Source organism: Rhinolophus ferrumequinum (genome assembly GCF_004115265.2).
Source record: "Rhinolophus ferrumequinum isolate MPI-CBG mRhiFer1 chromosome 3 unlocalized genomic scaffold, mRhiFer1_v1.p scaffold_36_arrow_ctg1_4, whole genome shotgun sequence".
NCBI lineage: Eukaryota > Metazoa > Chordata > Mammalia > Chiroptera > Rhinolophidae > Rhinolophus > Rhinolophus ferrumequinum.
In genome coordinates this window covers 1,627,296-1,643,349 of record NW_022680354.1, presented here as the reverse complement: position 1 = coordinate 1,643,349, position 16,054 = coordinate 1,627,296, and the positions used below count along the sequence as shown (strand labels likewise).

At 61.6% G+C, this 16,054-nt stretch overlaps 1 protein-coding gene across 6 annotated transcripts; it reads left to right on the top strand.

Annotated features, from left to right (window-relative positions):
* The first annotated feature begins 873 nt into the window (after positions 1 to 873).
* FRMD1 (FERM domain containing 1) lies at positions 874 to 15,384 on the top strand. 6 transcript variants are annotated; one of them, XM_033100409.1, is made up of 15 exons: positions 874 to 1,146; positions 1,687 to 1,803; positions 2,776 to 2,832; positions 5,707 to 5,850; positions 6,099 to 6,189; positions 6,540 to 6,619; positions 7,065 to 7,141; positions 7,949 to 8,135; positions 8,209 to 8,364; positions 8,903 to 8,968; positions 9,082 to 9,150; positions 9,832 to 10,006; positions 10,713 to 11,033; positions 12,192 to 12,274; positions 13,579 to 15,384. In XM_033100409.1, the coding sequence occupies exons 2-15, from the start codon at positions 1,735 to 1,737 to the stop codon at positions 13,807 to 13,809; spliced, it is 1,806 nt and encodes a 601-aa protein (XP_032956300.1). In that variant the 5' UTR covers positions 874 to 1,146; positions 1,687 to 1,734; the 3' UTR covers positions 13,810 to 15,384. The 6 variants fall into 6 exon arrangements, with proteins under 6 accessions (XP_032956300.1, XP_032956299.1, XP_032956301.1 ...); XM_033100408.1 differs by lacking the exon at positions 874 to 1,146 and adding an exon at positions 1,389 to 1,540; XM_033100410.1 differs by lacking the exons at positions 874 to 1,146; positions 2,776 to 2,832 and adding an exon at positions 1,389 to 1,540.
* Positions 15,385 to 16,054: the final 670 nt, after the last annotated feature.

The following is a 16,054-nucleotide window of genomic DNA, read 5'->3' as shown; positions in this document are numbered from 1 at the left end:
CCTCTTCTTGAAAAGCCCGAGGACAGAGGTGCTTGATGGGTGGGAAGGTGTGGTGGGTGGAGGTGAACCTGCTGACATGGAGCCTCTGCAGGCTTTCCAGGAAATGACCACACTACCACTGACACCTTGGGACAGTGTGGTCCCTCCCCTGGCCCTGGGACTTACCCAGATGTGGTCCCTCCCCTGGCCCTGGGACTTACCCAGATGTGGTCCCTCCCCTGGCCCTGGGACTTACCCAGATGTGGTCCCTCCCCTGGCCCTGGGACTTACCCAGATGTGGTCCCTCCCCTGGCCCTGGGACTTACCCAGATGTGCTCCCTCCCCTGGCCCTGGGACTTACCCAGATGTGCTCCCTCCCCTGGCCCTGGGACTTACCCAGCTTGTGGAGCCTGGGAGATGCTGAGAAGGAAGGACCCTGGGGCAGGGAGTTCCCTATGTTTATGGGAGTCTCTTCACTGCACTTACCAATAAACACAGGACTTTCTTCCCCTCTTTTTCTCACTAGAGGTGTTTGGAGCTCGTTTGCTAACTGTCACCTAAAACACGGCCAGCACCTGCACAAGCAAGCGGGGGCAGGAGAAAACCAAGGCCAGTCCCCCACCTTTGGATCACTAACTGCTCTGCCACTCCTGTGTCCCCGCCCCACCTCGGGCCCTGCCCGCTGTGGCTCCATGGCCTGGGTGCGTCTTGGTGTGTGCGTGCCCGGGCGCCCTGCCCCCTCACGTGATGGCCGGGTGCTCAGACACACGTGTGAATGAGCATTTGCTGCCGTCCTTGAATAACAGAACGTCAGTGACCTTTAGTCAGTGGGTCACAGGCCATCGAGCCAACAGACTGAGCACAGGGAACGCCCGAGCTCAGACGGCACGAGGTCCAGACTCTGTTGGCTGCTTTTTTAAGACTTGCTAAGTGGCCAGCTGAAATGACAGACATGTGTCTGCAGAGGAAGACCTTTGCCTTCACCCTGGAGAGAAGGGGCCGGGCTGCAGCCTCTGATGCCCCTGGAGACGAGCCCCAAATCTGGGCAGAGCTGGGGCAGGAAGGCAGAGCCCACGGGGCCAGATGCTAGGGGCAGCGGGAGCCCTGCTGTGTCCAGGCTGGAGTGTCCACACCTTCGCCTGCCACGAGGTTTCACTACTGGTGCAGGTGGGAAGTGACCCCACGGCCATAGAAGAATTGGCATCAGTTTCTGAAGGGGTCTTCGGGGACTGTGAGGGCAGCTTTCTGGGTCCTGAGGCCCCTGCCCGCCCGCCTTCCGCTTCACTGGGAACCTTGGCAGTGTCCTAGCACTCTGTTTCCTGGGCTTCCGCAGAGCCCTTTCTCTTGGTCCCTGGGAAGGAGGAGGCAGTGCCAGGCAGGGAGAGCGGTGCCAGCTGACATTGTTTATTTGCATTCCACTCAACCCGACACGTCCCAGCTATTTACAGCCCTGGACCTTGTCCTGGCACGGCTGGCTGGGACCTGGCCCCACTGCTCGTTTGTCCCTACCCAGCCAGGAGCTCAGCAAGGAGCCTGCTCCTCTGGAAGCCCATGCAGCTGGGTGAGTGTGGGGTGCCATGCACCCCACCTGTGGCTGGACAGAGGGGGTGCCGCCGTGGTGATACGTGGCCCATCCCTCCAGGTGGCACCCAGGCTGTGGCTGCTCCGCCCTTCCCTGGCCATGCCGCTGACCGGTGTCTCCTACAGGAGGTGATGGCGGAGGCCCCTTCCTGAGGCTGGGCCGGGAGCTGCGACATGACCGTGGAGCTCAGGGACGTCCTGGTGCTGCTGCCCACGCGGGAACAGCTGCGGCTGGTCGTGGGGGTGAGTGTGCAGGAGAGTGGGAGCGGGGTGAGCGTGGGGCGAGCGTGGCTGACTGGGGGTACGTGTGGGGTAGGGTGACTGTGGGAGTGACCATGACGGTGAGCGGGGGCAGAGGGCGGGCAGCAGGAGAGCAGGGCTGTGGAGTGAGTTGGGGACATCGGGGCCATGCGCCCTGCTCTTCCCTCTCTGACAGGATCTGTCACTTATGACCCCACTGCCGCCTTACACAGTGTTTCCCTCTCGCTGTCCGGCTCATGGCTGTGGCTGGGCCCACGCGAGTGTCCAGTGTCCCGAGGCTGAGCATTGACCAGTCCCTTCAGTGTCCAGCGTCCTCCTGGGCTCATTTTGCTCCCGGGACCCATCCCTTTTGGAGCTTCTCCCTGTGATCTGGGCAGGGGCGGGGCCTGAGGGTGGCTGTGTCCCCCGGGAACAGACGCTAAGGTGGGGCTGGAGAATCAGCCCCTCGGAGGCGACCGCGAGGCCTCCTGCCTGGGGACACAGAGCCATAGCCGTGTCCTCCCAAGAATGTGACACCATTGGGAAGGAAGGAGCTGCATGTGTGTAGTATGTTTCCTCCACAAACACCAAGGCTTTGACGTTCGAGACAAGTGCAGGCTGACACGGCCCCGTGGTCCTTCTTCCCTTCCATCCCTCACTGCCCACATCCGGCTCCTGGCGTGGCTGACTCCCCTCCCCCGGTCTCCCACGCCCCCTGCACCTGAGTCTCCAGGGAGGTGACTTCCATAGGGTCCCCCAGACACAGCTCCCAGCGCCCACTCGGGGGGAGGAGTCACCAGGCTTCTTGCCCTCTGAGGGCAGCCACCGAGTGCGGTGCCCAAGATGGCCGGGCAGTGGGCACCTGGACAGTCTCTGGTGAGAGGCCTGTTCGTCCTCTACCTACAGGATCACGTCTCTCAGCTTAGCCTTTTACGAGAGATGTCAATTCTGTAACTGATCAGTTCATTGACTCAGTCAGCACACACAGGACGACACGTGAGCAAGGTGGAAGGACTGGCGCTCTCTACACAGGTGTGTAGCTCTCCCACAGACCTCCACCAGGGAACCCACTGCTTAAGCATCTGTGGTGGATACTGAGACTCCGCTGCTGGGCCCCCGCCACAGACCCGTGTGTGAGGGCCAGCAGACGCCCGCCCGCAGACAGGGCCTGCCCTCACCCAGTTCACCTCCTCCCGGCCCTCCCAACGCTGCTGGTCATCCCGGGGACAGAACGGCTCCCAAGCAGTCATTTTCAGGGGACTTGCCCTCCCTCCCTCCATGGTGAAGCAGTACCCCTAAGTAGTAGGAAGACAGGGCTTTCACAGGAATTCTGGGCTGGGGGCAGGTAGGACTTCTGGAGGAGCAGGTGTTTGGGGCATAGGGAGTGCAGACAGCACCTAACTGCCCATCACCGTGGGGGCGCATGGGGACTGGCCTGAGAGCAAACACCAGTGGGGACATGCCAGGCGAGGCAGGGCCCGCCTAGGCTGTATGCTGCTACCCTGGCGTCCCTCCCTCACATGCCACCAAAAGAACCAGTCAGTTCCAGCTGGGATTTGTCTTTTTCTTTTTCTCTTTTTTCTTTTCTTTTTTTTTTCTTTTTTCTTTTTTCTTTTTCTTTTCTTTTTCTTTTTTTTTTTTTTGATGGGAATGGTGGTCCTTTCTACTTGTTATCAATTTTGAGTGAAAAAGGAAGTGGTTTTAAGTTCCTCTAATCTAGGCCATCTCTTTTCAAATTGCGGTTTCTGTCTTCCGGGAGTTTCTGAGTGAGGACGCAGGCTGCATGCTGGTGGCCAGTTCTCTTTACCATCAGCTGCCTGAAGCGGCCGCTTCCTTACACGCAGGTGCTGACACCCGCCAGGTGTCACACATAACCTCCCCACGCTCAGCCAGGAGTTCTCGTTAGTCCAGCGTTATAAATGGGGAAACTGAAGTCCAGAGGTGGGCGAGAGCTCAGCCGTGTTGCCGAGATGGGGCTGAGTTGGGGCTCGAGCCCGGGGCCGTCTGGTTCTGAAGCCCCTCTGCGTTCTCTGCTCTCCACGAGCCCGACGGTGGACCCCCCTGGGGGAGCCCCGCAGCTGTGTGGCAGGCCCCTGCTGCCGTGCTCTTTCCAGCAGGGTCGTGTGGTTCTGCAGTGCCCGGCTCCCAGCAGATCTGTGGGGCAGGGAGGGGTCAGCCTGCTCTTGGCCCATGATGGGAAGCTCCGGGTAGACATCGCTGACCATGAGAAATAGCTTCATGGTTCAGCTGTCTCCTTCCTGGGGACACCGGGGGAGGGGAGAGAGGGAGCTGAGGGGACAGTTTCTAAGTGGCAATGTCTGTCTCACGTCCAGATGTCGCTGGCTACTCAGGCCACTTCGGTCCTGTGACAGGAAGATGGAGTTGCTTTACCTGCCTGTTTTAGTTGGGTTTGGAGGACCAGGAAAACCCAGAAACTTGTCATTTTAAGGATAAGCATGCGTTATGAAAGCCTTTGGTCGGAGCTGGACGCTCTCTGAGATGCAGCACAGCTCCTGATAATAATGCCTTATTTGAGTCCTCCGGGACTCTCCTGTCTGCTCAGGCACACATGTCTGTGTTTAGGTCAGTGCTGACAGTCACGTTAGCGACAGACTCTCGCCAAGCCTCAGTTTCCCTGTCTGGGGGTGAGATGCTGGAGCTGAGGTGCATTTTCCAGGGGCTCCCTGCATCCTTAGAGGCCCCTCCGGCCATAGGGAGGGGCTGGAAGCGGACTTGCTGGGGGGGGAGGGGGAGTGCGGTGGTTTTGGCCCCACCCCATGTGCAACCAGAACCAAATGTGAGGCCTGAGATGGAACCCCACGTGCCCACTGAGGTGCCTCGCCTGCAACGTGGCAGGGACAGAGCCCACTTACTTTCAGGGTGTGTGCAAACCGTTTGAGCAATGGGAGGGGACCCCGTATCTAACTTCCCGCGTCTTCACATCCGGTACAAGAAAAGCACGGGCTGCAGCAGATACGAGTCCCCCTCATGTAGGGCTGAGCCACCAGCCCCACCAAGTCAAATGGGCAACAGCAAAGCCAGTCTTCGCCATTCGCCACAAAGCAGAGCGAACCTGCCGGGTGGCTTGAGACAGTGTGGACACACTAGTAACAAAACAGTCTTCCCCTGGTGGGCCGCTCTCCTGGCAGAAGGCCCAGGGAGAGCGGAGCGGTCCCGTGCCAGCCTGCTGCCCTTCTGTGCCAGGGCGAGTCCTCTCACAACCGGAGACTGCGCCAGCTGGGCCTCAAGCACACTGGCGACACGGCCCGCCATGCGGGGAATGTAAAGTGTGGCGGACCCTCAGCCGCGGAGTCGGGGTGGGGTGGTGTAGAGGATAGAGGAATGTGCCAGACACGTGGGGGGGATGGCAGGGGCAATGCTGTGGAGGGAGGACAGACATGCCACCCAGTCCCGGGAGGGGACCCTTTCTTGAGTCTTGACTCAAATCAACGAAGAAGATTTCAATGTAGAAGAGTTGACATTTGAGACAACTGGAAATGTGAATTTATTGGATGTTTGATAGTAAGAGATGGTTCGATTTTCAGTTGGAAGGAGGCGTTGTAGGACGATGTCTAACAGACTGGATAATAGGTGAAAAGAGAGTGCCCTTTCCTGTGTATCCTCACGTGAAACACACCTGCGGGGCAATCACGTGGGCAGAAATAGAGATGGCACCCAGTACCTTGGGCCAGTGGGGGTGGGTGCAGGGGTGGGGCGCTCATCCGAGGCCCGGAGCCCTGCAGAGGTGCCTGTGGGGGGAAATGTCCCCCCGAGGGGCTGCGGTGGGAGTGGGGCGTCAGGATGGGGGCTGCTGAGACCAGGGGTATTACTGGGAGGGGGGCAAGGGCCCTGGAAACAGCCTCAGCTCCTTCTGGGTCCCCAGCACAGCACTTTTGTCCCTTTTAGGGGTGCCTAGACCTCAGCCTTGCTCTCAGGAGTGGCCTGTGCAGTGTTGGGTTGGGGGACAGAGCCCAGTGGGCACATCCTGGCATGCAGCTCACCGCACACCTGTCTTGGGCGCCCCGACCTCATGCAGACTCCTGTACTGAGGTTGGACACGCCCACCCCACACCCCTACCCACCTCCTCCTCTCCCCTCTACACCCCAGTCTCTCACCAGCTGCCTTGCTGGGTTGGGGACGCATGTCATCTTCAGGTGGACAGTCATTGAGAACCCTCAGTGCTGACTCCAGTGGGTGGGGAGCAGCGGCCCCACCTCAGTGTCCCCCCCTCTCCACTGCCTGCCCCTTTGGGGGCTGAGCTACTGGGCTGCGCCCGGACATCTCCCCTCTTTCTCAGGTGCAGGCCACGGGGCGCGAGCTCTTCCAGCAGGTGTGTGACAAGACCAGCATCAGAGAAGTCCACTTCTTTGGCCTCAGCGTGGTCAGAAGTAAGTAAGCTCCACCCTTGGACCCCAGCCCAGGGGCGTCAGCCTCTTCTGGGGGCGCTGAGTCCGAAGGACTCACTCCCGCTCTCCTGGCACCTGTGAGCCATGTCTGTTCTGAGCTCCACGTTATGTCTTCCCAAATGCCATCTGTTTTATACCCCGTTGTCACCCACCCCTGTTACCTCAGCAGAATTCGGGCGGCAGGCAGCCCTGCACACTGCTCTCAGCTGGAACCCGCAGCTCACCCGTCCTGTGGTCTGATTGCACAGCAGCCGCTCAGCCACACGCAGGTTTTCACTCGCAGTGACAGGGATGGAGGGACTCTCTGATGGAGGCCCTGCTTCTCTTTTTAGACAACGAGTATATGTTCATGGACTTGGAGCAAAAACTCAGCAAATACTTCTCAAAGGACTGGAGGAGAGAAATGCACCAAGTAAGCTGGACTGCTGGGTGGGAGGGCAGGGTGAGGCCCCCCGGGGGCCTGGGCCTCCGTGTGTCCAGGTCGGGCGCTGGTGCCAGGACCCGCCATGTTGTGCAGTGGTGCTGGCTCTGCACGGAAGGGCCACCGCCGACAGAGCTGCCCGCTGGTGGCACGCCTGCTCCCCGCGGTGTCCCCGCATGCGTGCTCCAGGAAAGCCAACCCGAAGCCATTCCAGGCAAACACTCGTGAATGTTATGGGCAACACTCCACTCAGTTTTTCCTTTAAAACAGTGAGATAAGATCATCAACCTCCCAGTTGTTAAGTCCTGAGCTTAAGCTTGGAGCTGGGATGGAGTGGTGGCAGGGGACTGCCGCCCTGAGGCCACGACCCAGCTGCCAGCTCGCCAGTGAGGCCATTGCATGGCCCCTCTTCTTCTCGTGTGCCTTCATCCTACAGGCACCCGGGAGACGCAGGGCCCCCTTCGTGACCTTCCTCAGAGTGCAGTACTACGTGGAAAATGGGCGGGTCATAAGGTAACTGCTGATGACCGGAAGGACAGTCCCGGGGACGGCGAAGGTCTAGTGGGGTGAAGCAACTTGTATGAAGAGCGTGGTATTGCTGCCGCTGTGGTGGGTGGGAGGCACCATAATTCTTTTCCTTGAGATACGTGGAGACTATGCTGGAACATGAGAGTTTTCCAAATGCAGGTACCCGTGTTCTCTCGGGGTAGGGGAGGCAGTTTTACATGGCGGGTACGGGCGGGGTTTGACGGTTTCTGCTGTAGCCTGGGGCCCTTCTTCTGAATGGGGTTCGCTTGCTCTCAGCTGCGTAGCTGCACGTGTCCGGCCGCGGGAAAGGGGTCCCAGGCAGGTACCCCTGGGGCTTCCTTCTGAGTATCGGGAGATCTGCCTTAGAGCTTGCAGGGTAACACCAAGCACCCCAGGGTGGTTCAGGAACCCTAGTTACTCCCCGGCCTAGGCAGGTGAGTGGGGCCGACGTCCCCAGGAATTCCCTGACGGTCCCAACAAGTCTTCTGAGATGAAAGGTTCTCGAGAGTGAGGGTGTGGGGTTGTGTGGAAAGCTGCCCACTACAGCAGTGACTGTGGGGTTGGTGGAGGCTGCCCCTGGTTAGGGAAGGAGCCTGACCTGGGTATGTTCAGAGCTGAGGCTTCCTGGCTTCTCAAAGCAGGAGTGACAGTCAGTGAGCCAGTTCATCTGTGCCACTCCCGGAAAGTGGCCATGTGTGACAAGACAAGGATGTGAATTCCTGGAGGGAGGGAGGGCCTGGGGCTGTGGAGGGACCATCCAGCCCCTCGCCAAGACCGCCTGCTGCCTTCCAGCGACAGGACAGCCAGGCACCTGTACTACTGCCACCTGAAGGAGCAGGTGCTGAGGTCCCAGTGCGTCCACCGCGAGGCGGCCTACTTCCTGCTGGCTGCCTACGGGCTGCAGGCTGACCTGGGCAACCACCGCGAGCGGGCCCACGTGGGCCGGTACTTCGAGCCACAAGCCTACTTCCCGCAGTGGGTAAGGCCATGGGGCAGGGCTGTGGGCGGGGAGGGGGCAGGCTGGTTCTGACGGGCCTGCGGCTGGTCCTCAGGTGATCACCAAGAGGGGCAGCGCCTACATCCTCAGACATGCACCCGCCGTGCACCGCGAGCAGCGGGGCCTGAGCCCCAAGGAGGCCGTGCTGCGCTTCATCAGGGAGGCCTGCCAGCTGGAGGACGTGCCCGTCCACTTCTTCAGGCTGTACAAGGTCACTCCCAGCAGGCCGCCTCGGAGCTGTCTGTGTCTGTGCCGAGGGCCCCAGAGTGTGGGCACGGGGTGGCCAGGGCCCTGACCGCGGGACAGGAGGGACATGCGGATGTGGTGTGCGGGTTGCCGTCCGAGTGGTGGTTCTGTCCTGGAGGCGTTGCTGTGGTCCCAGTGTGTGCACGGCACACCTATAGGAGTATCCCAGCCCGCTCAGCTTCCTGTGCTGAATGCTGCCCATCTAACCTTGGGGGCGAAGGGACTGTGTGAAGGCCGGGCCTCTGCTTTCTCCTGCCCGTGTCCAGGGTGACCTGGCGTTTGCTCTTTGGGGAAATTGGGGTGAGGGCCTGTCGTCCATCTAGTGGGGCTTAAGGCAGTCATGTACCTGGGGGTCAAAGTCTGAGAAGGGACGGGGGTAACAGGCCTCCAGCACCAGAGGGGAGACAAGAGGGGGTCCCTCCAGCACCTGGGGGACCCTACTTTTCCCTGGGGAGCCCACCCCAGGCCCAGGGCTCTGCTCTCTGACATACGTGTCCTTTTAGGATAAGAAGGAAGAAAGACCTACCATTGTCCTGGGACTGACACTTAAAGGAATGCACATCTATCAGGTGACGGAGGGAGCCCCAGAGCCCCTGCCCTGCCTTCTCCCTCCCCCTGCCGGCCGACACGCCTGCTCCCCGGGGCTGACCCTGGTGGATACCCAGATGCTGCTGTCTTACAGGAGGTGAACCACACCCCACAGCTGCTGTACGACTTCCCCTGGTCCCAGATTGGGAAGCTGGCATTCCTGGTGCGTGCCTGGGGGTCCAGGTGGGAACGGGTCTCAACCCCCAGGAACCCAGGAGAGCCCAGCAGATGCTTGTCCTTCCGGGCACTTACTGGGCACTCCGTCCTCTGCCAGACCCTGCGCCTGGGTGTCCCAGGCCTGGCTCTTTGCATGAGGCCCGGTCCCGGGAAGTACTGACCTGCTGGCCCCACACAGCTTTCTGGCTCCTATGTGGAGGACATAAAGCTAAATGAGGAGGTCACAGGAGTGTATGGCTGGCCGCCAGCTTCCAGTCACTGTAGTCCTGGCCCCCACACCGTCACCCTGGGCCAGGCCTGGCCCCCGGGGCAGAAGGGCAGGGACAGTGAGGGCCACTGGACACAAGCTTACCGTTGGCCCTGTTGGCCCTTTCTCAGGACAGTGAAACTGAGGCCTGGGGTCCAGTCCTGGGTCCTGTGCACCCTCACCCCGAGGCTATGGGGGGTGTCTAACCTTCTCATAACTGAGTGCAGAGTGGTGTGTGCCCCACTTTACTGAGTGCAGAGGGGTGTGTACCCCTGAAAGCCCACCTGCATGCGGACATTAGATTTGCAATCAGAAATGATGTCTGCTGCCCAGTCTGGGGTTTTGGCTGATGGTTCAAACACAGCTCTCCTGTCAGCCTGGTTTCCTTCTAAAACAGCATGTTGTCTGTTCCTCGTTCAGGGGAAGAAGTTCGAGATCCGGCCGGACGGGCTGCCCTCGGCCCGGAAGCTGGTGTACTACACGGGCTGTGCCTCGAGCTCCCGCCACCTGCTGCATCTGCTCCGCACCAGCCACCAGCTGCACCTCAGCCTGCAGCCCACACTGCGGGGGCTGCGGCAGCTCGAGGAGGAGCAAGGTGGGCACAGCCTGTCCTCCGCTGTGGCCTGGGCCCCCAGGGGAGGGGATTGAGCTCCCACGCCCAGGGTCTGGGGGTTCCTAGAGGATTGACCCCCCAGTCAGGGCTCCCGGAGGACCACCCATGCCTGCAGTCTGCTGTCTGGGCTGTAGCCCAGTTGCACCGTTTTATTTTCCCTTCGTGGGGTTTGGTCGCTTGGCTCCTGTGTCCCCCCCAGGTGATCTGGTTGAAGGGCGTGGTGGTGACCCCATTCTTCCAGCTCTCCTGGAGCCCAGTTCTAAAGATGGGGGCCTGAGGCATTGGATTCTGGGAAGAATTCTCCAGGAGCCCACAGGAGGGCTGAAGGGTGGGCAAGGCGAGCTGGGCAGCTCCTGGAAGCCGGGTTGTGCCCTCGTGAGTGTGCCTGTGTGAGTGTGAGAGCATGTGTGTGCCTGTGTGCGTATCTGCTTGTGTGCGTGAGCTGCTTAGGGGCCCCTCAAACTGAGAATGACGTGAGAGCCCTAGGGGATTAGTTTACTGGCCGCAGGTGACAGAGCCCACCTAGGTATCCTGGGCTGTCACCGTGTGCACACGAGCACACATGCAACTCCCGGGGCCTCTGCAGCAGCTCAGGCGTGGGTGGGTGGGCAGGACCCCAGGGGCCCACTTGGCCACGTGCAGCTCCAGGACACTCTTACATTGCTGTCCCGCCTCTCTCCCTGCACAGAGAAGAAGTGCTACCGGGAGTCGTACATCAGCGACGCACTGGAGCTGGACCTGCACCCAGCCAGCAGCGGGGACAGCGGCGACAGTGGGGCCAGTGGCCGGCGTCCTTCCCCCCACCTCTCGCTCCTGTCGGCCGACAGCCAGGGCAGTTCCTTGGGCCTGGAGCCCGGGGAGATGTCAGTGGACGGGTCCTTGGGGACCGAGGCACTCCATGGGGAGGTGCCGTCCTGCAGCTCTAGCACCAGCCCAAGCAGCAGGGACACAGACGGTGGTAGCAGAGGCTGGCGGGACAGGGATGCACAGGACCTGGATCCAGGGAAGGGTGAGTGTGCGGCCAACCAGCCAGGGTGCAGCCATTGCTGTGGGCGCCCCCGAGAGGGCGGGAGCCTGTGACCATGAGTCCTGGTTCATGACTGGGGCGGCCTTGGCGCCAGGGGCAGACAGGAAGACAGGGGGCACCCTGCAGGGTGTGGGGGGTCCTCCCGCAGCTGACTAGGGCCGCCCCATGCCCCTCGTTTACGGGGTGGCCTCCATAAAGCATTTCAGCCGATTTCTCTGGTTCTCCCAGGTTGGTCCAGCACAAGCCCCGTGACTAGGGCCACCACCGTAGTGTGCCACTTGCAGGGGCCGTCGGGCCAGGTGTCCGTTCAGCTCAGTGTGAGCTCTTCAGCTCAGGGTGCTTCTGTGGTTGGTCAGGGGCTGTGCGGCCCTGAAGTGGCTTCCTTGTCACCCGTTCCCTGAGCATCTGCAGCGCCCCTGCCAGTGGGCATGATGGGCAATGTGGGGACCAGCCTCAGGTCCTGGCCACCCAGGGCCACCCAGGGTCAGAAGGTTTTTGTCACTTCCCTGCCATGTCGACCTTTACATTCTGAGTGTCTGGTCCACTGATAAAGGATGGATTGGCCTCCATCTCTGAGTGTCCAAGCGTGGGGTCTGCCAGCCGGGATGAACAATAGTGATAATACGGCACTGCCTAGTAGGAGACATCAGAGCGCTGGCAACTGAAGCAGCCACACTGCAGAAGCACAGGGACGTGTGAGCCGAGGGCCGGGGGAGGGCTGCGGCCCTGCTTGGGTTCCAGCAGACGGCAGCTGGGCGGCCTGTGCACAGGGCTGTGGCCGGTGCTTCCTGGGCTTGGGCCCTTGCTTCTAAGTGAAGAGCCCAGGTCACCCAAAGTGTGCCCCATAAAACCCACGGCTCATTAAAGGGGATTCAGGTACCTCATGTGGACAACACGCATGATCGTGTCTGTGATGGCAAACGACTTTGCACCCACCACCACCCTGCTAGTGGGAGGCTGAGGTCACTGACAAGTTCATGACCCCCCCACCTTCTGCAGGTCTGATAGCCCCAAGAGGAGGGGTATGAGGGCCTCAGGGGCTCCAGTCCCCTCAGAGTTAGGGTCCAACATGGGGTGGGCAGCCGTCCGTGGGGTGCTGGGAGTTGTGCCCCTCTGCTCACGCCCCCTCCGTCCTTTCAGCCTCTCGTCCCCGGGAGCCCATGGCAGTACTGCAGGTCACACTGGTCAGGATGAGGGGCCGCAGTGCCAAGACCCTGCACCAGGTACGTCCTCCGCTGTGGATGGGGCAGCCCCAGGCCCAGCTCCTGCACCCTGTTCTCCCAGCCCGCCCTGTTGGGGCCCAGGGCCCTCCTAGGCACAGAAGAGGGTCCCTGGGCAGAGAGCCCTGGAACGGCAGCCAGGCAGTGGGGCAGGCCTCCCAAGACAGTGGGGAGGCTTTCTGGAAACAGGGTACGTGGGGGCTGGTTCTCCTTGGCCTCAGCGCCTAACGGGCACGCAGCGTGGGGGCTTTCCTGGCTGTGTGCTCATGGTGTGGCCGTGCCACCTCCACCATCCACCAACCCCTGGCGGTGGGCACCCAGGCAAGCACAGGTGGGGTGGGAGCTCCCAGCGTGCCTGGGAGCTGACCTGGGGTGACACCCTGTGAGAAGACAAAATAGCGGGTGATTTGATGGAGTGAGGGACTGAGCTGGACATGGCAAGGGGGAGAGAAGCCCAGCAGAGCCCTGGGCGGGGTCAGCCCGTGTGGCTGGAGGCTCCTGGCCCAGAGTATCTGCGCTCAGACATCTCTGTACTGGGCACGTGGCCCCCTCTGCAGTGGTTCCCTGATCTGGGCCTACATCGGTGAGAATAGTTCAGTTGCCGGGGGGCACTCAGCTGCACCCCAACCTGGCTGGGACCCCTATGGCCAGCTCGGAGCCAGGGCCCAGACACATTTCCTCACACATGAAAGGGGCAGGGCCTGTCCTTGTCTGCGGAGACGCTTCGAGCTTATTCCTAAAATCTATGAAATAACTCTAATAATAATCCAGGTCTGATGAGTTCAAGAAGAAAACAGCCCAGGGCCCCAGTGCCCTCTGATCAAGGGGGAGCTCTGGGGGTGGAGGGGGTCAGGTCCGTCGCCCAGACAGGAGTTCCCTCCGGTATGAGTCGCCTCCTTGATGGGGCAGGAGCTGGAGGTGTACATGGAGGCCGGTCACTCACCGCGCCGCCCTGGGCCTGGCCCCTGCCGGGGGAATGCAGGGGATGGACAGTAGATTGGCTGGACTGTGTCACTGCGGGATTGCAGCAGGGTGGGCGCTGTGCCAGGAGGTCTAAGAACCTCCTAGATGAGCGGACAGTGAGGGCAGCCTGCAGGAGACGGAGGCGGCCGCGTGGGCATCCCCAGCTGGGGGACAGCAAGTTCAGGGGCCCCAGGCCAGGGCCGCAGGGGGCTGCCAGGAGGTCAGCATTAAGCGTGCTGGGGGCACAGAATTTGAGGAGTCCGCCTTGGACAACTAGGCGGGGCTTTGTGGCTCCAGCAGGAAAGGGAGGGGCTGCAGGACGCACCTCTGGCCTCTCCCTTTAGATCCCTGAGGCAACCACAAGCCACATGGACCAGCACAGCCGCAGCCTGGATGACGTGCGTCCGCGCCCCGCCCCGCGCCCCGCCCCGCGCCCCAAGCCCTTCCCGCGCAGCTGCCCCCTCGGCTTTGAGCTGGACCCCAGACCCCTGGTCCTCTACGAGAGGAGGTCCACGAACTGCCTCTCCCTGGACCTGCTCGGGGAGGACCAGCTTCCGGAGGAATTTGTGGTGTAGGCGCTCGTGGCGCAGCTCTGTCCGTGCTGCACAACTCGGTCCATGCTGTGGGGCTCCGCCCATGAGGGGCTCCGTCCACGATGCACGGCTCTGCCCACATGGGACTCCATCCACGCTGCAGGCTCCGCGCACGTGGGATTCCACCCACACAGCAGACTCAGCCCATGCAGGGCTCAGTCTACTCTTCAGACTTCGTTCACGTGGGATTCCATCCACTGGTACAGGCTCTGTCGATGTGGGAATCCATCCACGCTGCAGGCTCCGTTCATGCAAGACTTCAGCCACGCTGCAGGCTCCGCCCACGACGCACGACTCAGTCCGAGCAGCAGGGTTCCGTCCCTCGGTCCACTCGGGTGAAGCTCCGTTGGCGCCTTGCCAGCCTCCCGAGTCAGGCCAGTCTCTGACCCTCTTTTTGCCCTGGAGGTGCCCACCAGAACCGGGTGCCTGTTGACCCAGGCTTCAGGCGCCATCCCATCTACCCGAGACAATTCCCCGTGTCTTCGCCTGTCAGAGGCGTGGAGCCGGCTCTAATGGTGGAGCGTAGGTCCCACGTCTCCTGGGGACCACAGCAGGCCTGAGCTCCTCCGGAGGGCTGTCCAGGACCAGTGGTGGCGTGGAGGACCTCTAACCTGCGCGGGACGGCTGGGGTTCTCTCTGCCATTGACTCCCCCTGGATGGCTAGCCAAGTGCACAGGCTTTCCCGGAGTCCTTGAGCTCAAGGTCACAGTCATGCCCCACCCCAGGCTCTGGGGAGAACACTCTGCAGTTCTTGCTGCTCACAGCCCTGGGCCTGCAGACAGGCCCCTCTGTGAGGTGTGGGCCCAGCTCTGTCACCCCGGATCTGCAGGCGGACACCCCACTGTCTGCCATCCACAGAAGTGTCCACACAGACGTGTGGACACCCGCTTCCCACGGAGCTCATCAGAACCACAGCAGGAAGCCCCAGCGGCACCACGGCCGTGTCCTGTATATGCCTGGCTCTCTGTGAGACACAAGAGAAGCCTGCACAGAGCCAGGGTCTCTCCCTCCTTCCAAGCACAAGTGGAGTTTGAAAACGAGGGGTGACATGTGTTCCTTGTCCCTCCCCCAGATATGCACCCGGTCCCCAGGGCTGTGAGCTGTCGGCAGCAGGGGCTTCTGGGCTGCCAGCCTGGGTCAGTGCCAGTCACCCTTTAAGGGTCATTGCCACTGGCCACCCCCACCCTCCACCAGGATATTGGAGGGGGGTGGGGGCAAAGATGGGGCTGTACCTTCCCCCTCCGTGTGGGGGATCAGAGACGCTGCCCCCCATGCCAGCCTCCAGTGGTGGCTGCACAGGGCCTGCAGCCGGGCACTGTTTTGCAGGCCATGCTGCTAAGACTCCTGGAAGGTGTCTGGGAGGGGCTGTGGGGGCCTTCGGGGCCCTCCCACGGTGCGTGAGAGCCTGGCGAGCAAAACAGCGTGACAGCAGACGCATGACTCCAGGCTCAGCACCCACATGGAGTGGACAGTGGACCCGCATGGTCAGGAGTGGTGTCCGCAGACCAGAAGGCCTGGCCGTAGTGCATGGCTGTTTCCTGTCAGCCAGGCGGCCAGCCAGTGAGATGCCCTCCCGCCTCCAGGGCCCTGCTTGCAGGTGGCCTTCAGCCGCCTCAAAGCCAGTGCGGAGCTGCTGTGCTGAGTCCAACTGGTGGAGAGGGCCAACTCGGTAGATGGGCAGTGTGTGTCCCCAGGTGGAAAGGCGGCTGGTGCCACATCTTCCCGGCCTCCTGACCCCGGTAGGCCCCCGCCTTCCCTCCAGAGGCTCTGGACGGGGGGCTGTATAACAGGTGGGACTTGGTGAACACTCCCAGCCTGAGGCTCGTCAGGCGCCCAGGGTGTGGTGTGGCTTGCTTTCCCTGTGGGCTGCTCGGCCTTCTCCCTTGTCCAGGTCCCCCACAAACACCTGTGTCCTCTCTCGCAGGAACTGACCTGTATCTTGCTGCTGCAGAGTCCCAAGTATTCAGTGGGTCACTGAGCCCGTTCCCACGCAGCCTTGGGCCTGTGACATCAGCATGTTCTGCCCGCGCTGTGAAGTCTGATGGCCCTGTCCATACTCACTCGTGCTGGAGGTGGAGGGCAGAGCTTGAGACCACGGTGGGGGTGACTTGGGGGTGGTGCAGCGGGATTGATGCCCCTTTTCTGTGACAGGAAACCCTGTGTGTGGCCTGGAATGTGTGATGAAGACCGTGCTGAGCGGGCGGGGGCTGGGCGGCATGGCCACCCA

Coding starts and splice junctions, on each gene's coding strand:
- FRMD1 (XM_033100409.1), top strand. CDS start 1,735: ATGACCGTGGAGCTCAGGGACGTCCTGGTGCTGCTGCCCACGCGGGAA. Junction 2,833..5,706: donor GACTGGCGCTCTCTACACAG/GTGTGTAGCTCT, acceptor TGTCCCTTTTAG/GGGTGCCTAGACCTCAGCCT. Junction 12,275..13,578: donor GTGCCAAGACCCTGCACCAG/GTACGTCCTCCG, acceptor CTCTCCCTTTAG/ATCCCTGAGGCAACCACAAG.